The sequence below is a fragment of the Choloepus didactylus genome, chromosome 10 (genome assembly GCF_015220235.1).
Source record: "Choloepus didactylus isolate mChoDid1 chromosome 10, mChoDid1.pri, whole genome shotgun sequence".
NCBI classification, from domain to species: domain Eukaryota; kingdom Metazoa; phylum Chordata; class Mammalia; order Pilosa; family Megalonychidae; genus Choloepus; species Choloepus didactylus.
Window position 1 is genome coordinate 17,248,643 of NC_051316.1, and position 26,075 is coordinate 17,274,717.

The 26,075-nt window shown below is 39.5% G+C and overlaps 1 protein-coding gene and 1 pseudogene across 1 annotated transcript in view; one reads left to right on the forward strand and one right to left on the reverse strand.

Moving 5' to 3' along the window:
- Window positions 1-26,075, reverse strand: part of SHC3 (SHC adaptor protein 3) — a 177,491-nt gene that overhangs the window by 34,167 nt on the left and 117,249 nt on the right. The window contains exons 7-8 of the mRNA XM_037797101.1: window positions 13,183-13,309; window positions 268-418 (exon numbers count right to left, since the gene is read on the reverse strand). Of these exons, the coding sequence (XP_037653029.1) occupies window positions 268-418; window positions 13,183-13,309 (278 nt within the window). The remainder of the gene's footprint in view (window positions 1-267; window positions 419-13,182; window positions 13,310-26,075) is intronic.
- On the forward strand, window positions 19,500-20,127 carry LOC119504684 (annotated as a pseudogene).

Genomic DNA, 26,075 nt, shown 5'->3' on the forward strand with positions numbered 1-26,075 from the left:
TGATGGAATTTGTACTAGGATGGGGAGGAGACCCCCAGACTCCTGTCTCAGAAATCACAATATAGTATCAAAGCATTTAGCTAATGCCTTGTAATGCTAAAATCAAAACCTCTCCTAATTACCCGCTTGGCGAAATCCAGTGGGAGAAAGTTAGCAAATTATTCTGTCAAGAGTTCAGACAGAACATCAGCCTGAAGTAAAATTGAAGAAAATAAAAAGAAACAAATTCACTTAGCCAGCATCAAGGGTATAAGGTAAAAAACTGACCTGGGCTGTGTCAGGAGCATAAGGTCTGGTTTTCAGTCGAGTATCAAGAAACCCTCCTGGAGGAGGAATCTTATTGGGAATGCTGTTGTAGTATGGATGCTCTGAACCATCCCCCTCTTCCTCGGTCCATGGTTCATCCAAGCTCTGCATTCTGTAAAAGGAGGATTTCCCAGGGCTTAAGCAAAAGTTCAGCTTGTAGTCAAGACCAAGTGATCTACTCTTAGTACCTGTTATGCAGAATATGGAGTTTACCACTGCCCCCCTCAACCATCTAGGCACACATGAAAGATAGATGACTGATTTGGCCCAATAACCCTGCTGATTCAAAGTTCTACAAATTGGAAAATCCAATCATATTTGAAATAGGGAAAAAACCTTCTTTTATAAATACATTATAATTTGGAAGGTAAGAGTTTATGTCTAAGGAAAATCAGATTCTCATGGGTAAAGACATCCATTTCAGCATTTCAGGCAGTCATAAAATTTACTCCAAATAAAATCAACTAAAAAATGGAGCTTTAGTGCATAGAGACAGATAGTGGATTGCGGGTTACTGGGGGTGGGGATTGGGGAAGTTATTGCTTTATGGGTGCAAAGTTTCTGAGTGATAAAAAACTTGAGGTAATGGATATTGGTGTTGGGAACACAATATTGTGAATGCAATTAATGCTACTGAATTGTACACTTGAGGGTGGTAAAAATGGGAAATTTTGAGTTGTTTGCTTGTTACTCTGATAAATGAATGAATGTAAAAGAATGTCACATAAAGAAAAAAAAACAATAGAAAAAAATGAAACTTTACTGACATCAGCAAAAACAGTAGAGTGAGGACCCTGAGAAGTCTCTCCTCTATAAAAGTATTGGGAAAACTGGCAAAAATTAGCCACATCAACTTTTTTCAGGACTCTGGAAATTTGCCAAAAGCTTGCAGCAACTGGGCAGCATCTATTTAAGAAAATCAGCTGAATCTTGGCAACAACAGTGAGCTTTTTGGTGTTCTAACTCACCCTTCCCCAACTCATTGGTAGCTGTGAAAATGGACAGCCCACACTCACAGTGAAAATCAGCAACCTTGAAGCCACTACAGCAGGTACAGTGGGTGGGGCGCCTTCAAAACCCTATTTCCAGAAAACTGAAATTATTTGACCTGTCTGGTGTCTGCTGGTTCCTGGAAGACCCTACTCTCAAGGCTATCTTTATTTGATCTGATTCAGAGTTCACTTATGGAAAAACATCCTTTACCCTAGAAGTGTCTGTTAAAAAACATTAGAGGCATCGTGACTGGGCATCATGGGATGGAGAACATCTTCTTGACCAAAAGGGGGATGCAAAATGAAACAAAATAAAGCTTCAGTGGCTGAGAGATTTCAAATGGAGTCGAGAGGTCACTCTGGTGGACCCTCTTATGCACTATATAGATGACACTTTTTAGGTTTTAATGTATTGAAATAGCTAGAAGTAAATACCTGAAATTATCAAACTCCAAACCAGTAGCCTTGACTCTTGAAGATGATTATATAACAGCGTAGTTTACAAGGGGTGACAGTGTGATTGTGAAAATCTTGTGGATTGTACTCTCTTCATCCAGTGTATGGATGGATGAGTAGAAGAATGGGTACAAAGACTGAATGAAAAATAGGATGGGATGGGAGGGATGATTTCAGTGTTCTTTTTAACTTTTATTTCTTATTCTTATTCAGATTCTTTCTGGTGTAAGGAAAGTGGTCAAAAATAGATTGGGGTGATGAAGGCATAACTATATGAGGATACCGTGAACAGTTGATTGTACACCATGGATGATTGTATGGTATGTGAATATATCTCAATAAAACTGAATTTAATTTAACAAAAAACATTAGAGGGAATTGTTTAACATTGCAGCTATCTGAGACTATTGAGACTAGTTGGAGAAAACAATAGACTATTCAAAAAGCTTGCAGGGAAAAGCTGGGGAATGGAAAGTCCAAAGTTTCTTTCATAAGCTCCAACATATTGCTGGGAATCTTGAAGGCCACAAGCAGGCTTAGGGCTGTGCATATAACAAGGGCTGAGCATGAGCTCAGGAAAGACCTGGGAAGACACTATTCTTATATCTTTGGCTGACCTTGAGACTCTGTATGAGCAGGGAGTGAAGGCTAAGGGAGATTTTTCATCTGCCTGGCTGAGTATTGATGGCATGCCTCAAAACACACACAGAAAGAGCCCTTTGGAAAAGACTGGGGGACTTCTTGGTTCCAGGCATTTAAAAAAATCTCTGTGTAATTATTAGCTGACCACTAAGCTAACAAAACAGAACTCATGGTGACTATATATGACAAATAATACTTTACAGAACTAGTTCAGAAATCAACAAAGTACACTCAACAACAAACAGTAAACAAAAAATGGGGTAGGGGAAGAGTTGCCACATTATATTATTTACATCATATAAAATTTCCAGTTTGCTGCAAAAATTAAGAGACATGTCAAACAACAAGAAAGAATGACCCATACACAGAAATAAAACAGACTATAAAAACTGTCTCTGAGGAAACATAGACATTGCACTTACTAGACAGAAAACTAAATCAGCTACCTTAAAATTTCAAAGAGCTAAAAGAACATGTGAGCATAATGCCTTACCAAATAGATAATATCAATAAAGACAAAGAAGTTATTTAAAAGAACCAAATGGAAATTCTGGAATTTGGAAAAGAAAAAAAACTGAAATGAAAATTTCACAAGAGGATTCAACAGCAGATTTGAGCAGACAGAAGAAAGAATCAGCAAACTTGGTCAATTAAGATTATCCAGGCTATGCGGAGGTGTTGGACTTCCTCATCTGGATTGTTGCTGATATTCTCACAAACACTGGGGACTGACAGCTTGACATGCTGAGCCCTCTGTCTTGGGGCTTGCCCCTATGAAGCTTGTTACTGCAAAGGAGAGGCTAAAACTGCTTATAATTGTGCCTAAGCGTCTCCCTCTGAGTGCCTCTTTGTTGCTCAGATGTGGCCCTCTCTCTCACTAAGCCACCTTGGCAGGTGAACTCACTGCCCTCCCCCCCTACATGGGACCTGACTCCCAGGGGTGTAAATCTCCCTGGAAACACAGGATATGACTCCCAGGGATGAATCTGGACCTGGCATCATGGAATTGAGAACGTCTTCTTGACCAAAAGGGGGATGCAAAATGAAATGAAATAAAGCTTTAGTGGCTGAGAGATTTCAAATGGAGGGGAGAGGTCATTCTGGTGGACATTCTTACACAATATATAGATAACATTTTTTAGGTTTTACTGTATTGGAATAGCTAGAAGTAAATACCCGAAACTACCAAACTCCAACCCTGTAGTCTTGACTCTTGAAGATGACTGTATAACAATGTAGATTACAAGAGTGACAGTGTATGGATGGATGGATGAGTAGATAAGAGGACAAAAACTAAATGAAAAATAGGGTGGGATGGGGGGGATGTTTTTGGTGTTCTTTTTTATTTTTATTTTTTATTCTGATTCTGATTCTTTCTGGTATAAGGAAAATGTTCAAAAATAGATTGGGGTGATGAATACACAACTATATGATGGTGCTGTGAACAGTTGATTGTACACCATGGATGACTGTATGGTATGTGAATATATCTCAAAAAAACTGAATTAAAAAAAAAAGTTTATCCAGGCTGGGGAATAGAAAGAAAAAACAATGAAGAAAAATGAACAGACCCTCAGAGACCTAAGGAACACCATCAAGCATACCAAAGAATACCCATAATGAGAATTCCAGAAGAAAATGTGAGAGAGAAGGGAGAAAGGATGTTTGAAGACATAATGGCAAAACCTTCCCAGATTTGATGAAAACGATCAATCTTCACATCCAAGAAGCTCAACAAACTCCAAGAATCTCAATGAACTCCAAGGTGAATAAACTCTGAGATCTACACTTAGACACATGACAATCAAACTGCCAAAGACAGTTGTCTTTAAGACAAGAAAGAATCCTGAAAGCAGCAAGAGAGAAATGACTCCTCACATACAAGGAATCTTCAATAAGTTTAATACGTAATTTCTCATCATAAACCATGGAGGCCAGAGCAACGGGAGGACAAATTCAAAGTGCTGGAAAAAAAGACTGTCATCAAAATTCTATACCCAGTGAAACTATCCTTCAAAACTGAAGGAGAAATTAAGACATTACAAGATAAACAGAAATGGAGAGACTTTTTTGTTGGCAAGCCTGCCCTATAAAAAATACTAAAGTGTTGTAATGAAAGGACAATGGATAGTGAATTGAGTCCACATGAAGAAATAAAGAGCACTGACAAAGGTAACTACATAGATGAATTAAAAAACCAGTACATGTATTTTTTGTTTGTAACTCTTTTCTTCTATCAAATTTAAAAGACAACTGCACAATACAGTAATTATGAATCTGTGTTGATGGGTACATAATAATTCAGATTGACAATATCAGCACAAAGGAGGTAAAAGGAATGGAACTATATGGAAGCTAAGCTTTTGTATGCTATTGAAATTAAGTTGTGTAGTAATCCAAACTAGATTGTTATTTGTAATTCCCAGGGCAACCAAAAACGAAAAGAACTCCAAAAATATGATAAAATAAACAACAAGGGAGTTAAAATGGTATACTATAAAATATCTATTTAACATGAAAGAAGCCAGTAATGTAGGAATATAGATAAGACTATATTATTTATACTTTGTAATATTTAAAATAGATAAGACTGTAGAACAAATAGCAAAATGGCAGACATAAATACCAACTTATCAGTAATTACATCAAATTTAAATTGATTAAACTTTCCAATTAAAGCACAGTTTGGCACCCTGGATTAAGAACCATGATCTGACTATGTGCTTTCTTCAAAAGACACACTTTAGGTTCAAAGCCACGAATATGATTAAACTACAATGTTGGAGAAAGATATACCCATGCTAAAAGTAACCAAATGAAATACGGAGGGATTATACCTATATCAGACAAAATAGGTTTTAAGAGCAAAATTGTTACTAGAGACAACGAAGGATATTTTATTATGAGAAAAGGCTCAATCCATCAAGATTGATATAATGTTGAAATCAAGCAATTGCATTTAATATATTTGGAATAACAAGAGGATATAACAATTATAAACATGTGTACCTAAAAACCAAGAACCAAAATACATGAAGCAAACCTGACAGAATTTTAGGAAGAAATGAGATTTCAATACATCATTTTCATTAATGGATAGAACAACTAGAAAGATGACCAGCAAGAAAATAGAAGACTTGATCAACTCTATTAACAAACTAGACCTAATAGGCATCTATAAAAACTGTACCCAACAGGAGCAGTACGCACACATTCTTCTCAAGTGCACATGGAACATTTTCTAGGATAGAGTATATGGTAAAAAAAAAGCCTCAATAAATTTTACAGGATTGAAATCATACAAAGTATGTTCTCCAACCAGAATGTAATGAAAGTAGAAATAAGTAACAGAAGGAAATTTGAAGAGTTCACAAATGTGTGGAAATTAAACAACACAATTCTAAACACCAATTGATCAAAGAAAGCACAAAGGAAATTAGAAAATGCTTTGAAATGAATGAAAACACAAGCACAACATATCATGACTTATACCAAAATGAAATACAGAGAAAACAACAGGGGAAATCAACAAAAGTAAGAAGACAGTCAGAGAATAGGAGAAAATATTTGCAAATCATATATCTGATAAGTATGTTGCACTCAGAATATATAAACAACTCTTATAACTCAACAATAAAAAGACAAGTAACCTACTTAAAAATGGGTACATGTTTGGAATAGACATTTCACCAAAGAATATATACAAATGGCTAATAAACACATGAAAAGATACTCGACATCATTTGTTTGGGGGGAAATACAAATCAAAACCCCAATGAAATATCACTTCATACCCACAGGGATGGCCATATTCAAAAAGACAAAGAACAGCAAGTATTGGTGCAGATATGGAGAAACTGGAACGCTCATGCACTGCTGATGGGAATGTTAAATGGTGCAATCACTTTTGAGACCAGCTCAGTAGATCCCCCAAAAGTTAAACATACAGTTGCCATATGATCCAGCAGTTCCACACCTAGGCATATATCCAAGAAAATTGAGAACATATGTGCACCCAAAGACTTGTATGTGAATGTTCATAATTCATAATAGCCAAAAAGAGGAAACAGTCCACAGTCCATCTGTCCCTTACCTGCTGAATAGATAAACAAAATGTGGTATATCCACACAATGGAATATTTGTCAGTCATGAAAAGGAATGAATGGCATTCAAGGAATGAACCTTGAAAACATTATGTTAAAGTGAAAAAGCTAGTCACACAAGACCAGATACTGTATGATTCCATTTGTTGAAATGACCAGAATTGGCAAATCCATAGAGACAGAAAGGAGATTCATGCTTGCCAGGGCCCAGAAGAGGAATGGGGAATTAGGAGTGATGGTTAAATGGGAATGGGGTTTCTTTCTGGAATTAGATAGTGGTGATGGTTGCACAACTTTGTGAATATACTAAAAACCACTGAGTTGCACACTTTCAAAGGGTTAATTTCTATATGTGAATTACATCACAACAAAAAGTAATTTTAAATGGTGCTTTTAATACATTTGATTTGTTTTTCATCATTTTCTATGATTTTCTGTTGAAATGCCCTTGAGTTTCTGCCATGATTTTCATTGTTGTAAAATCAGACCACAACCAAATCAAACAAACAAACAAAAAAAACCATTAATTAAAGTAGTATTTTTGATTTCCATTTGATGGGGGGTGAATCCACATCATATCATCTCTCCCCCAATAATTATCACCATGAAGAAAAGATAAATTGCAAATAAGTAAACTTATGAGCAGTAATGAAGATGGCAAAGGCAAACCTCATGCCACACACAATGACAATGAGGACTACATCACATCTGCCCCATCCTTGCCTTTTCCCATCTCCATCCCAAGCAACGTGGGCAAAGAAGCGTATCAACCAAATCTTAATACCTCCAGCTCCACTTTCCCAATGTGAAGAGAAATGGCCTGAGGGAGGGGGTACAAAAACTCAAGGAGAACCCCTTAGAAATTCAGGCTCCATTCTAACTACCACTCTCCTACCCTCACCCCACCAAGGGATGTGCCTACCACAATCCATGATCTGCTTCCACAAAGAGGTGGATACAAGCTTGGTGCTCACTCCATGCTCCATGCTTGCTTCTGGAGATAGGCTGTCCCAACTGAGTGGAATGAGTTTGGAACAGAAGGTAAAGCAAGCTCCAGGGGACCTTCTGTGCTTTCAGGCTTTTCTCCATGGAAGTGTTGGACTTCCACACTTGGGTTGTTGCTGATTTTCTCATAAACGTTGAGGACTGATGGTTTGGCGTGCTGAGCCCCCTATCTTGGGGCTTGCCCTCATAAGGCTCATCACTGCACAGAAGAGGCTAAACTTTCTTATAACTGTGCCTAACAGTCTCCCCAAGCGCCTCTTTGTTGCTCAGATGTGTCCCTCTCTCTCTAGCTAAGCCAATCCCCAGGAGTCATATCCTGCATTGCCAGGGAGATTTACACCCCTGGGAGTCAGGTTCCACCTAAGGGGGAGGGCAGTGAGTTCACCTGTTGAGTTGGTTTACTATCTTCTCAGTGGATAGACAAGGTGAGATGGATGCTCAAGAGATTCACCTACAGTGCGAAGCTACAGTCAAGTTCCCTTGTTACTGTTCTGTTTAGGAAATTTTATGCCAATACTTGCATTTAGAGTTGAAGATTTTCTCAGTGGATAAGATCCTGTCTACTTCATTTTCTTTCCCCCACACCCTTCCAAACTTCATTATATAGACACATATATGGGGATTAAGTATATTGCCAGAACAGCATAGTAGTTCAATAAACTCCCCCTCCCATATTTGTGCCTATTATTTTATTAGTATATATTTGACTTCTATGCAATATTTCAAAAATACAGAAAAGCAAAATAAGGAATATAAGGAATTTCTATACACGCAATGACTGATATTAAACAAGTGTTAACATTTTGCTGTTTTTGCTTTGCTTTTTTAAAGAAATAAAATGTTTCAAGCTCACTTTGCATAGATAGATATGTGATAGTAAAGTAAAACCTTAATGGTAGACACTAACTGGTGGATGTACAGGTGTTCACTATAAAATTCTGTCTTTATATTGGAACATTTTCATAATAAAATGTTAAGTGGGAAAAACACTTGACAAAATATAGTCAAAACCCATACCATCCGTCCCTTCATTCTCAAATATCCTAGAACAGTGTGTTTCTATTCTTACAGGTTTTTATACTCTTACTATACATATATTCATCCATAAAGAAAATATACAATTGCTTATGGGTTTTAAAATTTTCCATAAATGATTCGTATCCTTTTGCAACTTGCTCTTTTTTCACTCCATTTAAGATTTTTGACATTTATCCTGTAATACACATATACTGTTGAATTCTTTTAACTGCTATATCTTATTATATACAAATTTTTAAAAAAAAATTGTTTGTCCATTCTACTAAGGGGCAGTTAGGTGGCTGCCACCTTCTAACTCACACTTTCTGCAGTGAACATCTAGCATGAACACGCCCTCAACATCCTAAGTAGGGCTGCCAAGGAACCTACAAAGCAGCTGGACCAGTTTACCCTCCCACTCTAATATGGATTAAATTGTGTCCCCCAAAAGTCCTAACTCCCTGGTTGTGAATGTGATTCTGTTTGGAAACAGGACCTCTGAAGATGTGATTAGTTAAGATGAGGCCAAACTGGTTTAGGGTGGGTCCTCATTCAGTATCACTCTGTCCTTACAAGGGAAGGAAATTTTGACAGAGTCAGTAAAATACAGAGGGAGTAGAAGGCCGTGTGGACGAGGCAAACATTGAGAGACGCTGTCCCAGCCCAGATGTACCGTGGATTGCCAATCTCCCTCCAGAAACCCGGGGAGAGGCATGGAATGGATTTCCCCCTGCACAAGGAATCATGGCCCTGCTGAAACCTTGGTTTAGGATTTCCAGGATTTCCAGTTTTCAGGACTGTGAGATGACCAAATTGCTGTTATTTTAAGCCACCCAGCAAATGAACACACCCCAAGCATAGGACTGGTTCTCTCCAAATACTTTGAGGATATCAGTCTCACTACTGTTTACCAATCTGATGATAAAGTCCCAGCATCCAGATCAGTGGTTCTCCAAGTGTGGCTCTGAGACTATCACTTAGGAATTTGTTAGAAATGCAAACTCTCAGCCCCCGACCCCAGACCTATGGGGTCAGATACTCTGGGCTGCAGCCTAGCAATGGTTGTTTTTAGAAGCCCTCCAGAAGATTCTGATGCAAACTCAAGTTTGAGATCTACTGGTCTAGATATTAGTAAAGGTAAGCATTGTTTTCAGAATCCATTTTCTTCCTTGGTAAGGTGTTTATACTCTTTGACCATTGCTTATTTATAAGCTTGTTCTTTTTTCCTTGATCTTTGAAAAGCTTCTTTGTTAGGCAATTATTTTTCTTTTCTTTTTTTTTTTTTTGGTTAGACTTTTTAAAGAACCAGGTTTTGATTTTATTGATCTCCTACTTATTATTCTATTCACATCTGATTTTTTAAAATTTAAAATTTAAAATTTCTTTTTCCCCTTATATTCTGGTTTATATTTGGTCCCTTTTTCTTTTTAACTTTTCGAGTTGGACACAATCAATATTCATTAATACCATCTTTTTTCCCTGTATATTTCCGTTTAGAAATAGAAATTTCCCTCTAAATCCTACGTTAGCTTCTCTTCCAGGTTTGATTCATGGTGTTTTCATTAGACTTCATTCTACCCAGGGATCTAAACTCCATTAAAACTTCTTCTTTGAGTTATTGAATATTTAGAAGTGTGATTTTAAATTGTCAAGTTTGTGGATATTTTAGTGTTTTTCTTGTGGTTGACTTTTGTTTTTGTCTTTTGCTGTGGACACGTAGGACAGAGCACTTGGGACCTGCTGAGATGTTGCCATGCTCAGTACAGAGTCAAATTTAATAAATATTTCAAACTTCCAAGGTGCAGCGTTCCACACCTTTCTGTGAAATCAAGCTTGCAAACTGTGCTACTAAATTCTTCTATAGCCTTGGGATTACTTTGCTTGCTCTGTCGACTTTTCCTTTAACACATCTCGTTTTTTAAAGTGTCTCTCTATAATTGTGACTTTCCAATTTCTCCTTGAAATCTTCCAATTTTCGTTTTTCAGTTAACATTTTTAAGAGCATACAAATTTTGCTTAATTATGCTTTTCTAGTGCATTGCTCCTTTTCTCATTATCTCAAATTCTAATATTGCTTGGTCTGATACCAGAATAGCTATATCAGCTCTTCTGGGGGTGCTATTATTATTATTATTATTATTTGATATATGTCTCTCTCCAACTTTTACTTTTAGTCTCTTTGTTTTGTTGTATTTTATGCAAATTTTTGTAAAGAGCATACCATTACATATATTTTTTAATGAGAGAAGTTGTAGGTTTACAGAAAAATTGTGCAGAAAGTACAGATTCCTATATAACCCCTCCCCACAAACACACACAGTTTTCCTTATTGTTAACACTTTGCATTGGTTTGGTACTTTTGTTACAACTGATAAACAATATTATTAAAATTATACTATTACTTTTCATCCATAGTTGTACATTAGGGTTCACTGTGTTCTAGAGTTGCATGGCTTTAACAAGTTTTCCTTCTGGCAATATATATACAACTAAAAATATACCATTTTAAGCATTTGCAAACATACAATTCAGTGGTGTTAATTACATTCACAATGTTGTGTTATCATCATCACCATCCACTACCAAAACTTCTCCATCACGCCAAACAGAAAATATATGAATTAAACACTACCTTTCCATTCCCTACCCCCACCACAGCCCCAGGTAACCTGTATTTTAGTTTCTGACCCTATGAATTTGCTTTTTCTAATCATTTCATATCAGTGAGATCATGCAATATTTGTCCTTTCATATCTGACTTATTTCACTCAATATGATGTCTTCAGGGTTCATCCATGTTGTAGCATGTATCAGAATTTCATTCCTCTTTACAGCTAAATAATATTCCATTGCATGTATATACTATATTTTGTTTATCTGTTCTTCCACTGATGGACACTTGGGTTGCTTCCACCTCTTGTCAATTGTGAATAATGCTGCTACGAACATGGGTGTGCAAATATCTGTTTGAGGCCCTGCTTTTAATTTTGGGTATATATCTGGAAGTGGGGTTGTTGGGTCATATTGCAGATACATATATTTTTATCCAATCTGAGAATCTCCTTTGATTATCAGGTTTAATCTATTTATATCTATTGTGATGCCTTGTGCCTTGCTTTCTGCCACCCACAAAATTAGTGATCTAGGCATAGATCCCTTCTGATCCTGCTGCAGAAAACCAGCCCCGTGCATTTGCCACCATCCCCATAGCCTTGACCGCCCTTCTGCCTTCTGAATCTCATGCATGTCGCCTCTGACTGGCAGACCCTGAGCCATGTTCAGATGTTAGTACAAGGGATCTTGCAAAATGTGGTCTCCAGTTATGCAGCCTCAGCTTTACAAGATTGTTCATCAGGCAATAACTGGAATGGAAATGGATCAACAGTCCACCATAATCCACTGCAGTAATTTAAGGAATTGAAATATTTGCCTACAATATTAGGAAACTTCTGTGAATGATAGCTGCTTCTTTAAAATAGCATAACAACCAGATGTCCTTAGAATGATGTGGAGCAAACTTTTCCATCAACCCAGAAAAAGTTGATCCTTCACAGGCAACTCCAAAATGCAGGTCTCAATAGAATTTTCCAGGGCTTGAGTGAAAAAATCAAAAGTCTCTTTCAAAAAAGATGAAGAATGAGAAGAGGTGCAAGAAATCTTCATAGTAATGAAGGTAAAAGTGGATATTGACTTCATGACTAGATCACAGGATGTGGCTTCAGAAGTTTGAGAAAAGTAAATTTAGGAGAAATATAATAAAAGTGTACTTTCAATGAATACACAATCATAATATCCTTATGAAGCTCAATCAAGGACAGAATATTGACTGTTCATCATATCCCAGTATTATCTTTTTCAATGCTTCATGGGCTATTCTTAAGTTCTTAAGGAAACTCAACAGAAGACCTTGAATATTTTTTAGTAAAAAACTATATATCTTACAATTCCTGTTCACATTCACTATTTCATTTAGTACTATAAATTAAAAAGTAAGTAAATAAATAAATATAAAAAACTGTCAAGCCACTTTTATTCCCCTTTTACAGTTAAAGCTGCCGAGATTCAGGGAGGTTAAGAAACTTGTCCAAGACAACACAGAAGGGAAACGAGTTCCAAAGTTGCCGGGCTACAAAGGCTCATAAAGCAAAAATGATGCTGGCTGCTCTCCCGATGCTCACCCCAAGTCCAGTGCTCATGGAGGGAGCCTTTCAAAACAAGACTTAGGTTATTCATGAAGATAAGGTCAATGGGATGTGGCAAACCCATGGTGATATAGACCCAATGAGATGACATTTGGAAGCACACATAGTTGCAGAGGAAACAGAACAAAAAAAAATTTCAATGAAGTAGCTTTTTTGGTAACCTTGGCTACTGTCACTATAGTTTCAAGGAAAAAAAATGTTTTTCAAAACATTCAGAGCATCATCCATATGTTGGCGTCCATCTGTTGGTTTCCATGTGCCATATCCCATTACTGACCAGGTGTCCCCAAACCCAGGGGGCCCTGTGTTAAACCACAGCATGAGGATTAATTGTGCCTGCACAGAGCACAGCTCTAGGAGGTTCTTGTTTTTGTGGTTTTATCCTTCTGAGTGTTTTTTAAGAGGAAAGTTTATGAACAAAGAAAGGCAGTTGCCAGCGGCTTCTCAGCTTTACTCACCGATCCTGAAGAGCAGGTATCTTGGAAGGACACTGCAGATATTGCTTAAACCGAAGCTCAAAGGCCTGTCCGATGGAGCTGATGACATCTTGGGCCAGCCCGTCACAGCATTCCAGGATGTGACAAGCTGGGGAGAGAAAGGGATACAAGTCCCTTTAGAGACCAATATTAACGTTCTCCAGGTTCTTCTACAAAGAGATCTTCCTGATGATGGAACCAGAATGGAGGGACATCAAGGAGAATGTATCCTTCACAGTAAATTGCAAAGTATCTACCTTCAAGTTAGTCTCTGGAAAGAACCCCACAGCTTTCAAGTTTCACCTTTGGAACTTGTTCTTTGGTGTCTACTCTCTCCAAAATTATAGGTTCTAGCTTTAAACAAATTAAGAAAGCATGAGTTCAAATTGGTTGTCCTTCAATTTCTTTGGTCTATAAAATATCATTTCTGAATTCAATAGGGCAAGAGTTTTTAGAAGGAAACCTTAATACAACAAAACATCTAGCTTTACACTATCCAGTTCCTTTATGGCCCTGTTAGGTTTTTAAAAGATGGAATTAACTCAGTTTTTGTTGAATGAATCTTGATCTAGTCAATGGGCGTAGAGCGAGTTATTTGCCTACATCTTATTTGTAGAAAAATATTGGTCATCAAATGTGGTGATTAAAAAAAATTAGAACAATCTTTCTTTTTTTAAATTAACTTTATTTATCAAAAAATTAAAAAAAAAAACATTTCCAAACAAAATAAGCAAAGGAATAGGAAAAACAAATATCCTGAAATAACTTCATTGCTTCCAATATGCTCTCACCACACCACAAGAAAATTAATGAACAATAGTCATTCCTGAGCATTCCCATATCATTAAGATTACCCTCAATACATTATCTGTTCTTATTAGATTATCCTTCCCCCTTCACTAGCTGCTGTCTATCTTTAGGTGCCCTATATTCTACAATATAAGACACTTGTTTTACATTTTTCACAGTTCACATTAGTGGTAACAAACAATGTCTCTCATTTTGTATCTGACTTATTTCACTCAACATTATGTCCTCAAGGTTTGTCCATGTTGTCATATGCCTCATGACCTCATTCCTTTCCACTGCTGCATAGTGTTCCATCGAATATATGTGCCACATTTTATGCATCTGATGGAGGACATTTAGGTTGTCTCCATCTCTTGGTCACCAAATGTGGTGATTGAAAAAAATCAGAGCAATCTTTCAAAATGAATTTAAGGAGATAGTAATTCACTGGTCATTACTGTCCCAGCCACATACCACTTGCATTTAAATTAATTTGAGACTGGACATTCTTACAGATTCTTGGAGGAGAAGCTTGTTCTAAAATTTAGATGAAAGATAGGAGTGTTGGTGGGTCAGCATGAGGGCACTCACAGACCATTGGAGAGGAAATCCTTCACTGCCAGCTGGTCAGACAAGGACATTTTGTCCCAGTGGCAAGTCAGTGAGCACAATTCATGTGAAACGGAGGTCCTGGGCCCTTCTGGAAAAAGTGGACTGAAGAGGGAAGGAACACGAGAAGGCCTCCCTGGAAACGCATCCACGGCATCCCATCCTAGGAGTCCCAGCCTCTCCATGTACCCACCTTAGGAGATCCACAGACCCTTGCACCATGACCAGCTGTCCTGGACAACATGACAGATGCATATGGCACACTCCCCTTTCTCCTCCCTGTGGTCACAAGATAATTATATTTCAAGAAGGTTTTCCTGTGGGATCCCATTTTGTCCCAGGGATTGAGGAAGTGAGTTGGATCCTGCATGGATGGGTGCTCTCCTGGAAACTGGCAGTGATGTGAGAGACCCTGAATTGTTGCCCTCCCTGGAGAAGAAGCCAGAAAGAGGTCTCATGACAACAGGGAGACTTCCCAAGGAGGCTCAGAGGTACCAATGCCTTCCCACAATTTTGGACTTTCTCATTGTAAGGCCACCTTCCCAATGCACACCAGCCATCCAGAACAATCCCGGCACAGTGGAGCCCACCGGAAAGCAGGTGCCCAGGCCCTAGGTCTCCAGCTCCACTCCCTTGAGGCTCAGAGGAAAGAACAGGTGCACAGGCTAGCAATGCAATGCCTTGGATGAACGCATCCTATTTTCAGATATGTCCTGAAGGAATCTGTCTATAAAGGACACAGGTATATCGACTGGTATGTATTGTTATCACTGCCATCACCTGTGTATTAAGTATAGATATCAAGGAAGATAATCCCAGAGCAAGCCCACATAAAGCACCTGTCACTGTTGTACAGGTTGTTAACTGATATGAATGAATGTGTCTTGCCAGCAAGTAAGGAATGAGGCGTCAAGGCGTAAGCAAGGGAAATCCAGAAAGAAACACTCTTCCCTGGGAATTGTCCTGCTGGTCTCCAACCACACTCCTCCCACCCTTTCCACCCAGCTGCCCCTGACCACCCCCTTCTCTCTAGTATCTGCACTGGCTAAGGGGCTGGGCTGGGCAGTGCTTTGGAGAACCAGAAGAAAGTCTGGGGAAGAGTTAGGAAAACGTGCAGCTTAGTTTTCTTTCAAGGGAAATGGCTAACCCTTGAAATGGCTAATGAAGAATAAGATTCCTGAAAGGGGGCTATGTGATTTCACCCCCAAGATCCATTTATCTTCTCCATACCAGAAGACATGAAGCTTTAAAGAGTTCTCTTTGCTACCATTCCCAGAACATTTTGAAAATGTGAGGCTCTGGGTAGAAGCATGAGAACTTGGTGACTATTGAGGCTTCTCAGTGGAATTTGCAAAAGGAGTGACAGAGCTGTCTCATGGTGGGCAGAGAAAGGCTGGGCCTGGAGAATAAAGTCTGGACTTTAGATTCCGGTACAAGCAGTGTCCTCAGTGAACTGAGAAAACATCATCTGCTAGTTTGGTCTGATGCCTCTGTCTATCAAGTGGTCTCCGGTATGTCCTACAAACTCACTCCAAATCCTTAATTAACCTGGAACTTTGCCTATCCCTCAGAACCTGGTATAGTCTCTGAAAGTATTGCAACAGACTTTAGCCAAAAGTCGCTATATTCTAGCCTGGTTGGAGACATTTGCAGTGTATGTAACAATCTATTTGGCCTTCTTCAAAGTGTGATCAGCACCATGTCTTGTCTCTGATGCACTTGACGTCTCCACAGAGAAAGAACAGAGCCGAAAGCATAATTCATAAGCAACAAAGAAGAAATATATGAGAGAAATGTATAGAATGCTGACATATAGAACCAAGATTCAAACTGATTTTATAAAATCTAAAATGTGACCCAAACAAATGGGTAGCAAAATGGGGTCCATTCCACTCTCCCTCCATGTGCCGGTTTGAGTGTATTGTGTCCCCCAAATGCCATTATCTTTGTGGTTTTGTGTGGGGCAGGCATTTTGGTGATGGTTGGATTTGCTTGGAATGTGCCCCACCCAGCTGTGGGCAATGATTCTGATGAGATGTTCTCATGGAGGCGTGGCCCCACCCATTCGGGGTGGGCCTTGATCGGTGGAGTTACATAAATGAGCTGACTCGGGGGGAGGAAGAGAGTGCAGCTGGGAGTGATGTTTTGAAGAGGAGCAAGCTTGCTAGAGAGGAACGTCCTGGGAGAAAGCCGTTTTGAGGCCGGAGCTTTGGAGCAGATGCCAGCTGCCTTCCTAGCTAACAGAGGTTTTCCGGAGGCCATTGGCCATCCTCCGGTGAGGGTACCCGATTGCTGATGTGTTGCCTTGGACGCTTTGTGGCCTTAAGACTGTAACTGTGTAGCGAAATAAATCCCCGTTTTATAAAAGCCAATCCATCTCTGGTGTTTTGCATTCTGCAGCATTAGCAAACTAGGACACTCCATTTTGGAGAAACTTGGCCCATCTGCAGACACCAGACGCCTGCAATGGCCTTGGAGGTCTGGGGGTGGAGTTCGTTCTCTGAAGCTGGCCTCTCTCTTGAATAGCCTTAATATGTGAAAGAGTCTGAAAACCCTGTTTCTCCAGGAAGGCCAGCCCAAAGCTACCCCAGAAACGCTAGTTTAACCTGCCCTAAGTGGGGGAAGTTTCATCAGCCTCCACTGCAAAAGATCAAAAATACTAACTTATGAATGAGATATGAGCCTTGCTCTCGTACCAGATGGAACAGAGGATGTGATGTGTTTACTTTACATGCTAGCCTCTTGACACAACAAACCATGATGTCTCCAATCACTGAAGACTGGTAAACACTGATACTGCCAGTACCCCATATCCCCAAATAAGTCCAGAGACCAATAGCTCCACCTGCCCGTCAGTGCTCAAGGCTGCCCTTGGCCATCTGTCAGCCAGACTGACCTAAGGCCAACAAGGATCCCTCAAGTCTAAACAGTGAGAAACTTGGACACCTGTGCATGTTCTCTGACAAATCGCCTGTGATACCTACTTGATCAGTCAGTATTGGCAAGTTATGCTGCAGTAACAAACAACCCTGTGATCTCAGTGGCTTAAAACAACAGTTTCATTCTTGCTCACTCATTTCCAGGCAACAGGGCAGGGGCTCACTGGGCCCATTCAAGGAAGAGCTAGCAGGGCAGTGTAGCTGAAGTAGAGAGACCTGGGAGCTAATAGGAAATGAAACAGGAGGTGTAGCAGGGGTTGTTTTAGTTTGCTAATGCTGCCAAAATGCAAAACACCAGAAATGGATTGGCTTTTATAAAAGGGGGTTTATTTGCTACACAGTTACATTCTTAAGGTCATAAAGTGTCCAAGATAATGCATCAATAATCAGGTACCTTCACTGGAGGATGGCCAGTGGTGTCCGGAAAACCTCTGTTAGCTGGGAAGACACGTGGCTGGCATCTGCTCCAGACTTCTGGTTTCAAAATGGCTTTCTCCCAGGACATTCCTCTCTAGGCTTCAGCTTCTCTCCAAAATGTCACTCTCAGTTGCTCTTGGGGCATTTGTCCTCTCTTAGCTTCTCCGGAGCAAAAGTCTGCTTTCAAAGACCATCTCCAAAATGTCTCTGTAAACTGCAGTTCCTCTCTCAGCTCCAGTGCATTCTTCAAGGTGTCCATCTTGGCTGTAGCAAGCTCGCTCCTTCTGTCTGAGCTTATATAGTGCTCCAGTAAACTAATCAAGGCCCATGCTGAAAGGCGAGTCCACACCCCCATAGAAATTATCCAATGAAATATCTCGCCCTCAATTGAGTGATCACATCTCCACGGAAACATCCAATCAAAAGTCTCCAACCCAATCAACACCAATATGTTTACTGCCCACACAAGACTGCATCAAAGATAACGGCATTTGGGGGGATATAATACATCCAAACCAGCACAGGGGTGAAACCCCATAGGGTCTTGAGGGCATGGGGATGGCTTGAAATTTTACTCTGAGTGAGCAGAGGGAGGCCACAATTTCACTGACATTTAAAAAGGAGCCTTCTGGCTATGAGGTGGAGAAAGGCTTTGGAGGTCAAGAGCGGACACAGGCACACCTGTTCTGTGGCTACTGCAGTATTAATTATGTAGCCTGGACTGGGAGGTGGGTACCAAGGAAGGTGGTAAGAACTGCTGAAGTCCAAAGGTTTGCTGACAGGTGGCAGGAAGAGTAGACAAGTCAGAGAAGTGGGGAATTCAGGAAGGAGCGGCTGTTTAGAGAGACTAACATACTTTTTAGAGGGAGAAAAGTGTTGCATTGGATTTGTGACTCCTTAGCTTTGAAATACTTATGAGATTTCAAGTGGAGCTTTGGAGCAGGCTGTTGGTTTTGTGAGTCTGGTTTTCAAGCTCAGCCCTGGACTAGAAAGAAACATGTGGGAGTTTTCAGCATAGAAATGCAATTTAAAGCCAAAGGCTTGTCTTGGCTTGTAAAAACAATGTTCACCATAGCCAAATATGGAAACAACCTAAACATCATCCATCGGGAAATATGAAATTTAAGCTTCTGGTTTAAAAAAAAAAATCATTGTTTTTGCACATTATATGGATAAGGTTTTGCTTATAGAGGAAAAAAAAGTTAAGAAGCAATGCTGTATTGTTTCCCATCAATGAATTTATAATTCTAAGGCCTTTCTCCAAAAGTCACTTCTTGGAGCCAAAGGAAACATAAATTCCTCTTGTTAAAATGATCTTGTACTATGAAAGAAGACCAGAGCCACCTTTCATTCCAGCGGAGCGCACAGCCGCAGCGGGGATGAGTGACAAGCGCCGGAGCGCGGATCCCGGCAGGTGAGCGGACTCGGCCGCCTCCTCTCTCCCGGAACCAGGCGGGGCTCCCTTCAAGCGGAGGGGCCCTGGCAGGGTGCTAGAGCCCTCGGTCTGCCGGGTCTGGTCTCGGGGGCCAAGGCTGGGTTTCCCTCATGTATGGCAAGACCCTTACGCGGGCGGGGCTGCTTCTCCTCGGCGCACAGCTCACAGCACTCTGGCCCATAGCAGCTGTTGAAATTTACACTTCCCGTGTGCTGCAGGCTGTTAACGGGACAGATGTTCGGTTAAAATGCACTTTCTCTAGCTTTGCCCTGTGGGTAACGCTCTAACAGTAACCTGGAATGTCCGTCCTCAAAATGGGGGGCCTGAACTGTTTGTATACTTCTACCACATGGAGCCCTTCAAGCCCATGAGTGGGCGGTTCAAAGACCAGGTGGTCTGGGACGGAAACCCTGAGCGGTACGACGTCTCCATCATCTTCTGGAAGCTGCAGCATGATGACAATGGGACATACACTTGCCACGTGAAGAACCCACCTGATGTTGATGGGCTGATGGGGAGATATGGCTCAGTGTTGTGCACACTGTACCCTTCTCTGAGATCCACTTCCTGGCGATGGCCATTGCCTCCTTCTGTGCACTAATGGTTATAATACTAATTGTGGTAGTCCTCTTCCAGCATTTCTGGAAAAAGCGGTGCATAGACAGAGCTGATAAAGCGGTGGCGATAAAATCAACAGAAGAGGAAAAGTTCAACCAAGAATAAAAGGTCTCTATTTAGAAGACATGGATTAATACTTTAGAAGGAGGCTGAAGATTTCCAAGAATGAGAACTCTAGGATAAGTGGAAGTTAATGGAAGCTTTTCTTTGGCTGTTCCAGTTGTGGCCTGTCTTCCAATGAGCTCTGCAGTACATATCCACCTTGATAAGCAACACCCTTCTGAAGCCACCAGACTCACACACAGCCCTATTATTGAGATTTTATTTAATTTCAGAGTATAAATATTTTTCAAGTGCTCATGAGCTACAGTTTTGCCCTAAATCACTCCTTGTATATTATAACATGTATACATATATTTTGGCATCAGACGAGATAAAACAACTTGTCATGACATTTCTTTTAACATATTAGTTTATTTAGAAGCAATACTCTTGCTACCAAAGTCAGTGTGATTATTCTCTGTCCTTCTCATATTCTCAGCTAAAAGGTGATCTGAGTCTCCCAGCTGTTTCTGATTGATTGTCAGGAAATTCTAAATTCACTGATATGCCACAGTTTGATTTTTATGGCTCTCCTTAAGTATGGGACACATCCTCTTTTATTGAATTAATTTCTTTCAATATCCCAGATGATAGTTGTTTTTTTCATCTTTCTGTTCCTCGATCCAAGCTTTACAATAGCACAAGTCTAAATCAGAGAGTAACTAGAAAAGGCTACACAAATGCTAATAGACTGACAAATGCCACCTCAGGAAGAACCACTTGCCTTCTTTATTCTTCGTTGTCAGAAATAATGAACAGTGCAGGTCTTATGTAGCCTACCATGTCCCCCCTCCCCCTCTTCCTCCCAATTCATATATCTGTAACAGAACAAAGTCTATGATCAATTGTGAACTGAGATCATCAAGCTGTTAAACAGAAGGATTCTGAAGCAGTACATTACAACTTTGTAAATTTAAGACTGGTGAAAGATCAATCCTAAATGATAATTTTGTACAGTATAATACAAAGTTCTGTGAACTGGAAGGGATTATTTAAAATTTTCTTTATTTTTTGTTTGAATTCACTTGCCTATTTGGGGGGAAGGAGGATTTGCTATGGGACAAAGAAATATCAAAACTTCTTTAACTGAATGAAATCAACTTTATTATTCTTTTTTAACCTTGTACTGGTAGGTAAAGCAAACTTTGTGAGTGGGCTCTGGAAAGAAGAGTGTCTTTTTAAAAGAATTCAGTTTCCCAGTGTCTTTCCAAACGTAAGTTACAGCAACATGTGTTTAAAGTACAGGAAACATCTAAAAGTTTAGACTCAGCTGAAGTATTACCAGACTAATATGTTCACTTTTCATTGATTGGACTGCAGATGCTACTTCTTTTCACAAACTGGAATTTTCAAATAGATTATTTGTATTTGAGGTGTAATTTCCATATGAACCTTGGTTCTGAAATTCATTCAAGTCCTGTCATTTTGCCTTTCTATTTTCTAAAAAAGTAAAGTTTCAATACTAGTTTTGATATTGAAAATTAGATTTGAAGTCTATTATTACTTTCATCCACATTTGATGTTTTTCTTCATAATTCAACTTTTGAAAACTGGATATTTCTTCAAACAGATGGCCTAATGATGTCCCATAAGTGTAAAGAAATAGTTAAAAACTCATGGAGAGTCTTTCTAGCAAAACTTGTAGCTTGTATCTGGGCTAAATACTCAAGGGTAATATGGTTTGATTGTTTTGGTGTCTCCTTCCTAAAGAGCACTTCTGTACTGTAATTTATTTTTTATTATGCCTTGAACACTCATATAAATAAACCTTTAGTAAAAAAAAAAAAAAAAAAAAAAAAAGACCATGTGGGCTCCCACTCAAACCCATTCATCTGCTCACCCATTATTCAGCAACCCTGTTTTGGAAAAAGAGCAACAGGATGTTGTAGAGACTCTTCAGGTGGCAAATGCAGGCCAGGTACCAACAATACCAGTGACCCCCACTGATGCCACAGGGAGCAGAAGAACCTGCCAACTGAGCCCTGTCTGCAAACTTGACCCATCTTGTATCATAAGAGATTATAAAGTGATTGTTGCTAGGCAACAGATCTTTGAGTATGTTACAGGAAATCGATAATTGGATCAAGGAGTCAGTGTCTCCCATTAGGTATCTGAAACAAAGGGCACCTGTGCTGATGGTGTCCCCAAGTGCCAAAAGCAGTGCCGAGCCTGACATTTGTCTTCAGGTTGCACCGCATGCAAATCTTCAAGGGATCCTGTGGCAGCAACCGCAGCACATGCGAATAGATCTTGATTTCCTGACTCTGAAAAGATACCATGGGCAGAAGGTATTCCTGATTTGTCCCTGTGGAATAAGCTATCATTCTGCACAATTATATGGCCCTAAATCAAATTACGTCTGGGTAAACTTCTTCCAAGAGCCTTATTTCCCAACCTTGGCTGAATATTGGAATCACCTGGAGAGCTCCACTCGCAGGAACACTGAGACCTGAGCACTGGGATTTTTAAAAACTCTCCCAGGTGATTCTAAAGCATGGCTTACTTTGAAAACCACTGCTTTGGAAGCCCTTGAAAGTGTCCCCCCCCCAAAAAAAAAAAAAAAAAAAACAAAAATCTAGGCTTACTTAATGTTACTTTGGAACAAACAAAACTTGAGAAAGGACTTTGTTCACTCTGGGCTAAAACTGGGAATTCTGTGTCGGGGGACATGCAGCCTGTCACCTCCCCAAATCCCCTTTCCTCCTCAGTGACTTGGTGGGTCACTGGAATTTTTAAAGAAGTTGGCCCGTAACTGGCTTTTTTGTTCAGCTGGTCTAGATGACAGGCTTGATGGCCACAGGCCTCTGCCCCCTGCTCTTTGGAGACAAATACAGGTTATCTGTAGTTATTACATAAACACTCCTTTCTAATGGTAGGCTAGAATGCATTGTCAAGGGGCTCTGGTGACAACCCTCAGCTCACCAAGACCACCCAGGCCCCTGTCCCTTCTACCTTTAAAACTTTGGAATTACCCCACCTCTGTCCCAGGAGTGACAATTCAAAAATAGGAAGTTATCTGTATTAGATATATCTCCTCTATCACAGCCTCTTCTCCAACCACCCCAAATGATGGCTGTGAAGAAGAGTAACTAAAATTCTTTGTAAGATTTTTTTTTTTTTTATCTTTAACCTATGTTATCAAGAAACCATGGAAATGGACAATCAACTCCATTGATGGACTATTCGCTAACCCAAGTGTCTTCATTTCTTAGGGCTGTAGTAACAAAGTACAAGCTGGATGGCTTAAAACAATGGAAATGTATTGTGTCACAGTTCTGGAAGCCAGAAGTTTGAAATCTGTAGGGGATGATCTTTCCTTGCTTCTAGCTTCTGGTGATGGCCAGCTGTCCTGGAGCTTCAATCTCTGGCTCCATCATCACATAGCCTTCTCATCTCTCTGTTTATGCCTCTTCTCCTCTTTTTGTAAGGACACCAGTCATATTGACTTATGGAACCACCCTACTCCAGCATGATCTCATTTTTTAAAATGTCTTAATATTTATCTTTCTTATTCTGTGAGTTTGCTAATAACTGTCCTTGGTTTTTTTGTTTTTTTGGGGTTTTTTTTGGGGGGGGGCGGTATTTTTTGGAGGGAAAGGATAGTGAACAGAGCCAGATTGAAAATGTGACTTACGAGCGCATAATAAAAATTCATACTAAAACTTTGTAAATGAAATGGAATTACAAGCTTTGAACTTAATTTGTGTCCAGAAAGTGCAGTGATGAGTAAGGTTGTAGACAGCCCTTCTCTTGGACTGAGTACCCTGAGAACTTTGAAAACTATTTGTTTAAGAAATTTTGAATGAGGAAGAGGTAAGAGGATATTACGGATGAAAGCCTTCCCTCTAAGATCAGGAACAAGACAAGGATGCCCGCTGTCACCACTGTTATTCAACATTGTACTAGAAGTGCTAGCCAGGGCAATCCGGCAAGACAAAGAAATAAAAGGTATCCAAATTGGAAAAGAAGAAGTAAAACTGTCATTGTTTGCAGATGATATGATCTTATATCTGGAAAACCCTGAGAAATCGATGATACAGCTACTAGAGCTAATAAACAAATTTAGCAAAGTAGCGGGATACAAGATTAATGCACATAAGTCAGTAATGTTTCTATATGCTAGAAATGAACAAACTGAAGACACACTCAAGAAAAAGATACCGTTTTCAATAGCAACTAAAAAAATCAAGTACCTAGGAATAAACTTAACCAAAGATGTAAAAGACCTATACAAAGAAAACTATGTAACTCTACTAAAAGAAATAGAAGGGGACCTTAAAAGATGGAAAAATATTCCATGTTCATGGATAGGAAGGCTAAATGTCATTAAGATGTCAATTCTACCCAAACTCATCTACAGATTCAATGCAATCCCAATCAAAATTCCAACAACCTACTTTGCAGACTTGGAAAAGCTAATTATCAAATTTCTTTGGAAAGGGAAGATGCCTCGAATTGCTAAAGACACTCTAAAAAAGAAAAACGAAGTGGGAGGACTTACACTCCCTGACTTTGAAGCTTATTATAAAGCCACAGTTGTCAAAACAGCATGCTACTGGCACAAAGATAGACATATAGATCAATGGAATCGAATTGAGAATTCAGAGATAGACCCTCAGATCTATGGCCGACTGATCTTTGATAAGGCCCCCAAAGTCACTGAACTGAGTCATAATGGTCTATTCAACAAATGGGGCTGGGAGAGTTGGATATCCATATCCAAAAGAATGGAAGAGGACCCCTACCTCACCCCCTACACAAAAATTAACTCAAAATGGACCAAAGATCTCAATATAAAAGAAAGTACCATAAAACTCCTAGAAGATAATGTAAGGAAACATCTTCAAGACGTTGTATTAGGCAGCCACTTCCTAGACTTTACACCCAAAGCACAAGCAACAAAAGGAAAAATAGATAAATGGGAACTCCTCAAGCTTCGAAGTTTCTGCACCTCAAAGGAATTTCTCAAAAAGGTAAAGAGGCAGCCAACTCAATGGGAAAAAATTTTTGGAAACCATGTATCTGACAAAAGACTGATATCTTGCATATATAAAGAAATCCTACAACTCAATGACAATAGTACAGACAGCCCAATTATAAAATGGGCAAAGGATATGAAAAGACAGTTCTCTGAAGAGGAAATACAAATGGCCAAGAAACACATGAAAAAATGTTCAGCTTCACTAGCTATTAGAGAGATGCAAATTAAGACCACAATGAGATACCATCTAACACCTATTAGAGTGGCTGCCATTAAACAAACAGGAAACTACAAATGCTGGAGGGGATGTGGAGAAATTGGAATTCTTATTCATTGTTGGTGGGACTGTATAATGGTTCAGCCACTCTGGAAGTCAGTCTGGTAGTTCCTTAGAAAACTAGAAATAGAGTTACCATTCGATCCAGCGATTGCACTTCTCGGTATATACCCGGAAGATCGGAAAGCAGTGACACGAACAGATATCTGCACGCCAATGTTCATAGCAGCATTATTCACAATTGCCAAGAGATGGAAACAACCCAAATGTCCTTCAACAGATGAGTGGATAAATAAAATGTGGTATATACACACGATGGAATACTACACGGCAGTAAGAAGGAACGACCTCGTGAAACATATGACAACATGGATGAACCTTGAAGACATAATGCTGCGCGAAATAAGCCAGGCACAGAAAGAGAAATATTATATGCTACCGCTAATGTGAACTTTGAAAAATGTAAAACAAATGGTTTATAATGTCGAATGTAGGGGAACTAGCAATAGAGAGCAATTAAGGAAGGGGGAACAGTAATCCAAGAAGAACAGATAAGCTATTTAACGTTCTGGGGATGCCCAGGAATGACTATGGTCTGTTAATTTCTGATGGATATAGTAGGAGCAAGTTCACAGAAATGTTGCTATATTATGTAACTTTCTTGGGGTAAAGTAGGAACATGTTGGAAGTAAAGCAGTTATCTTAGGT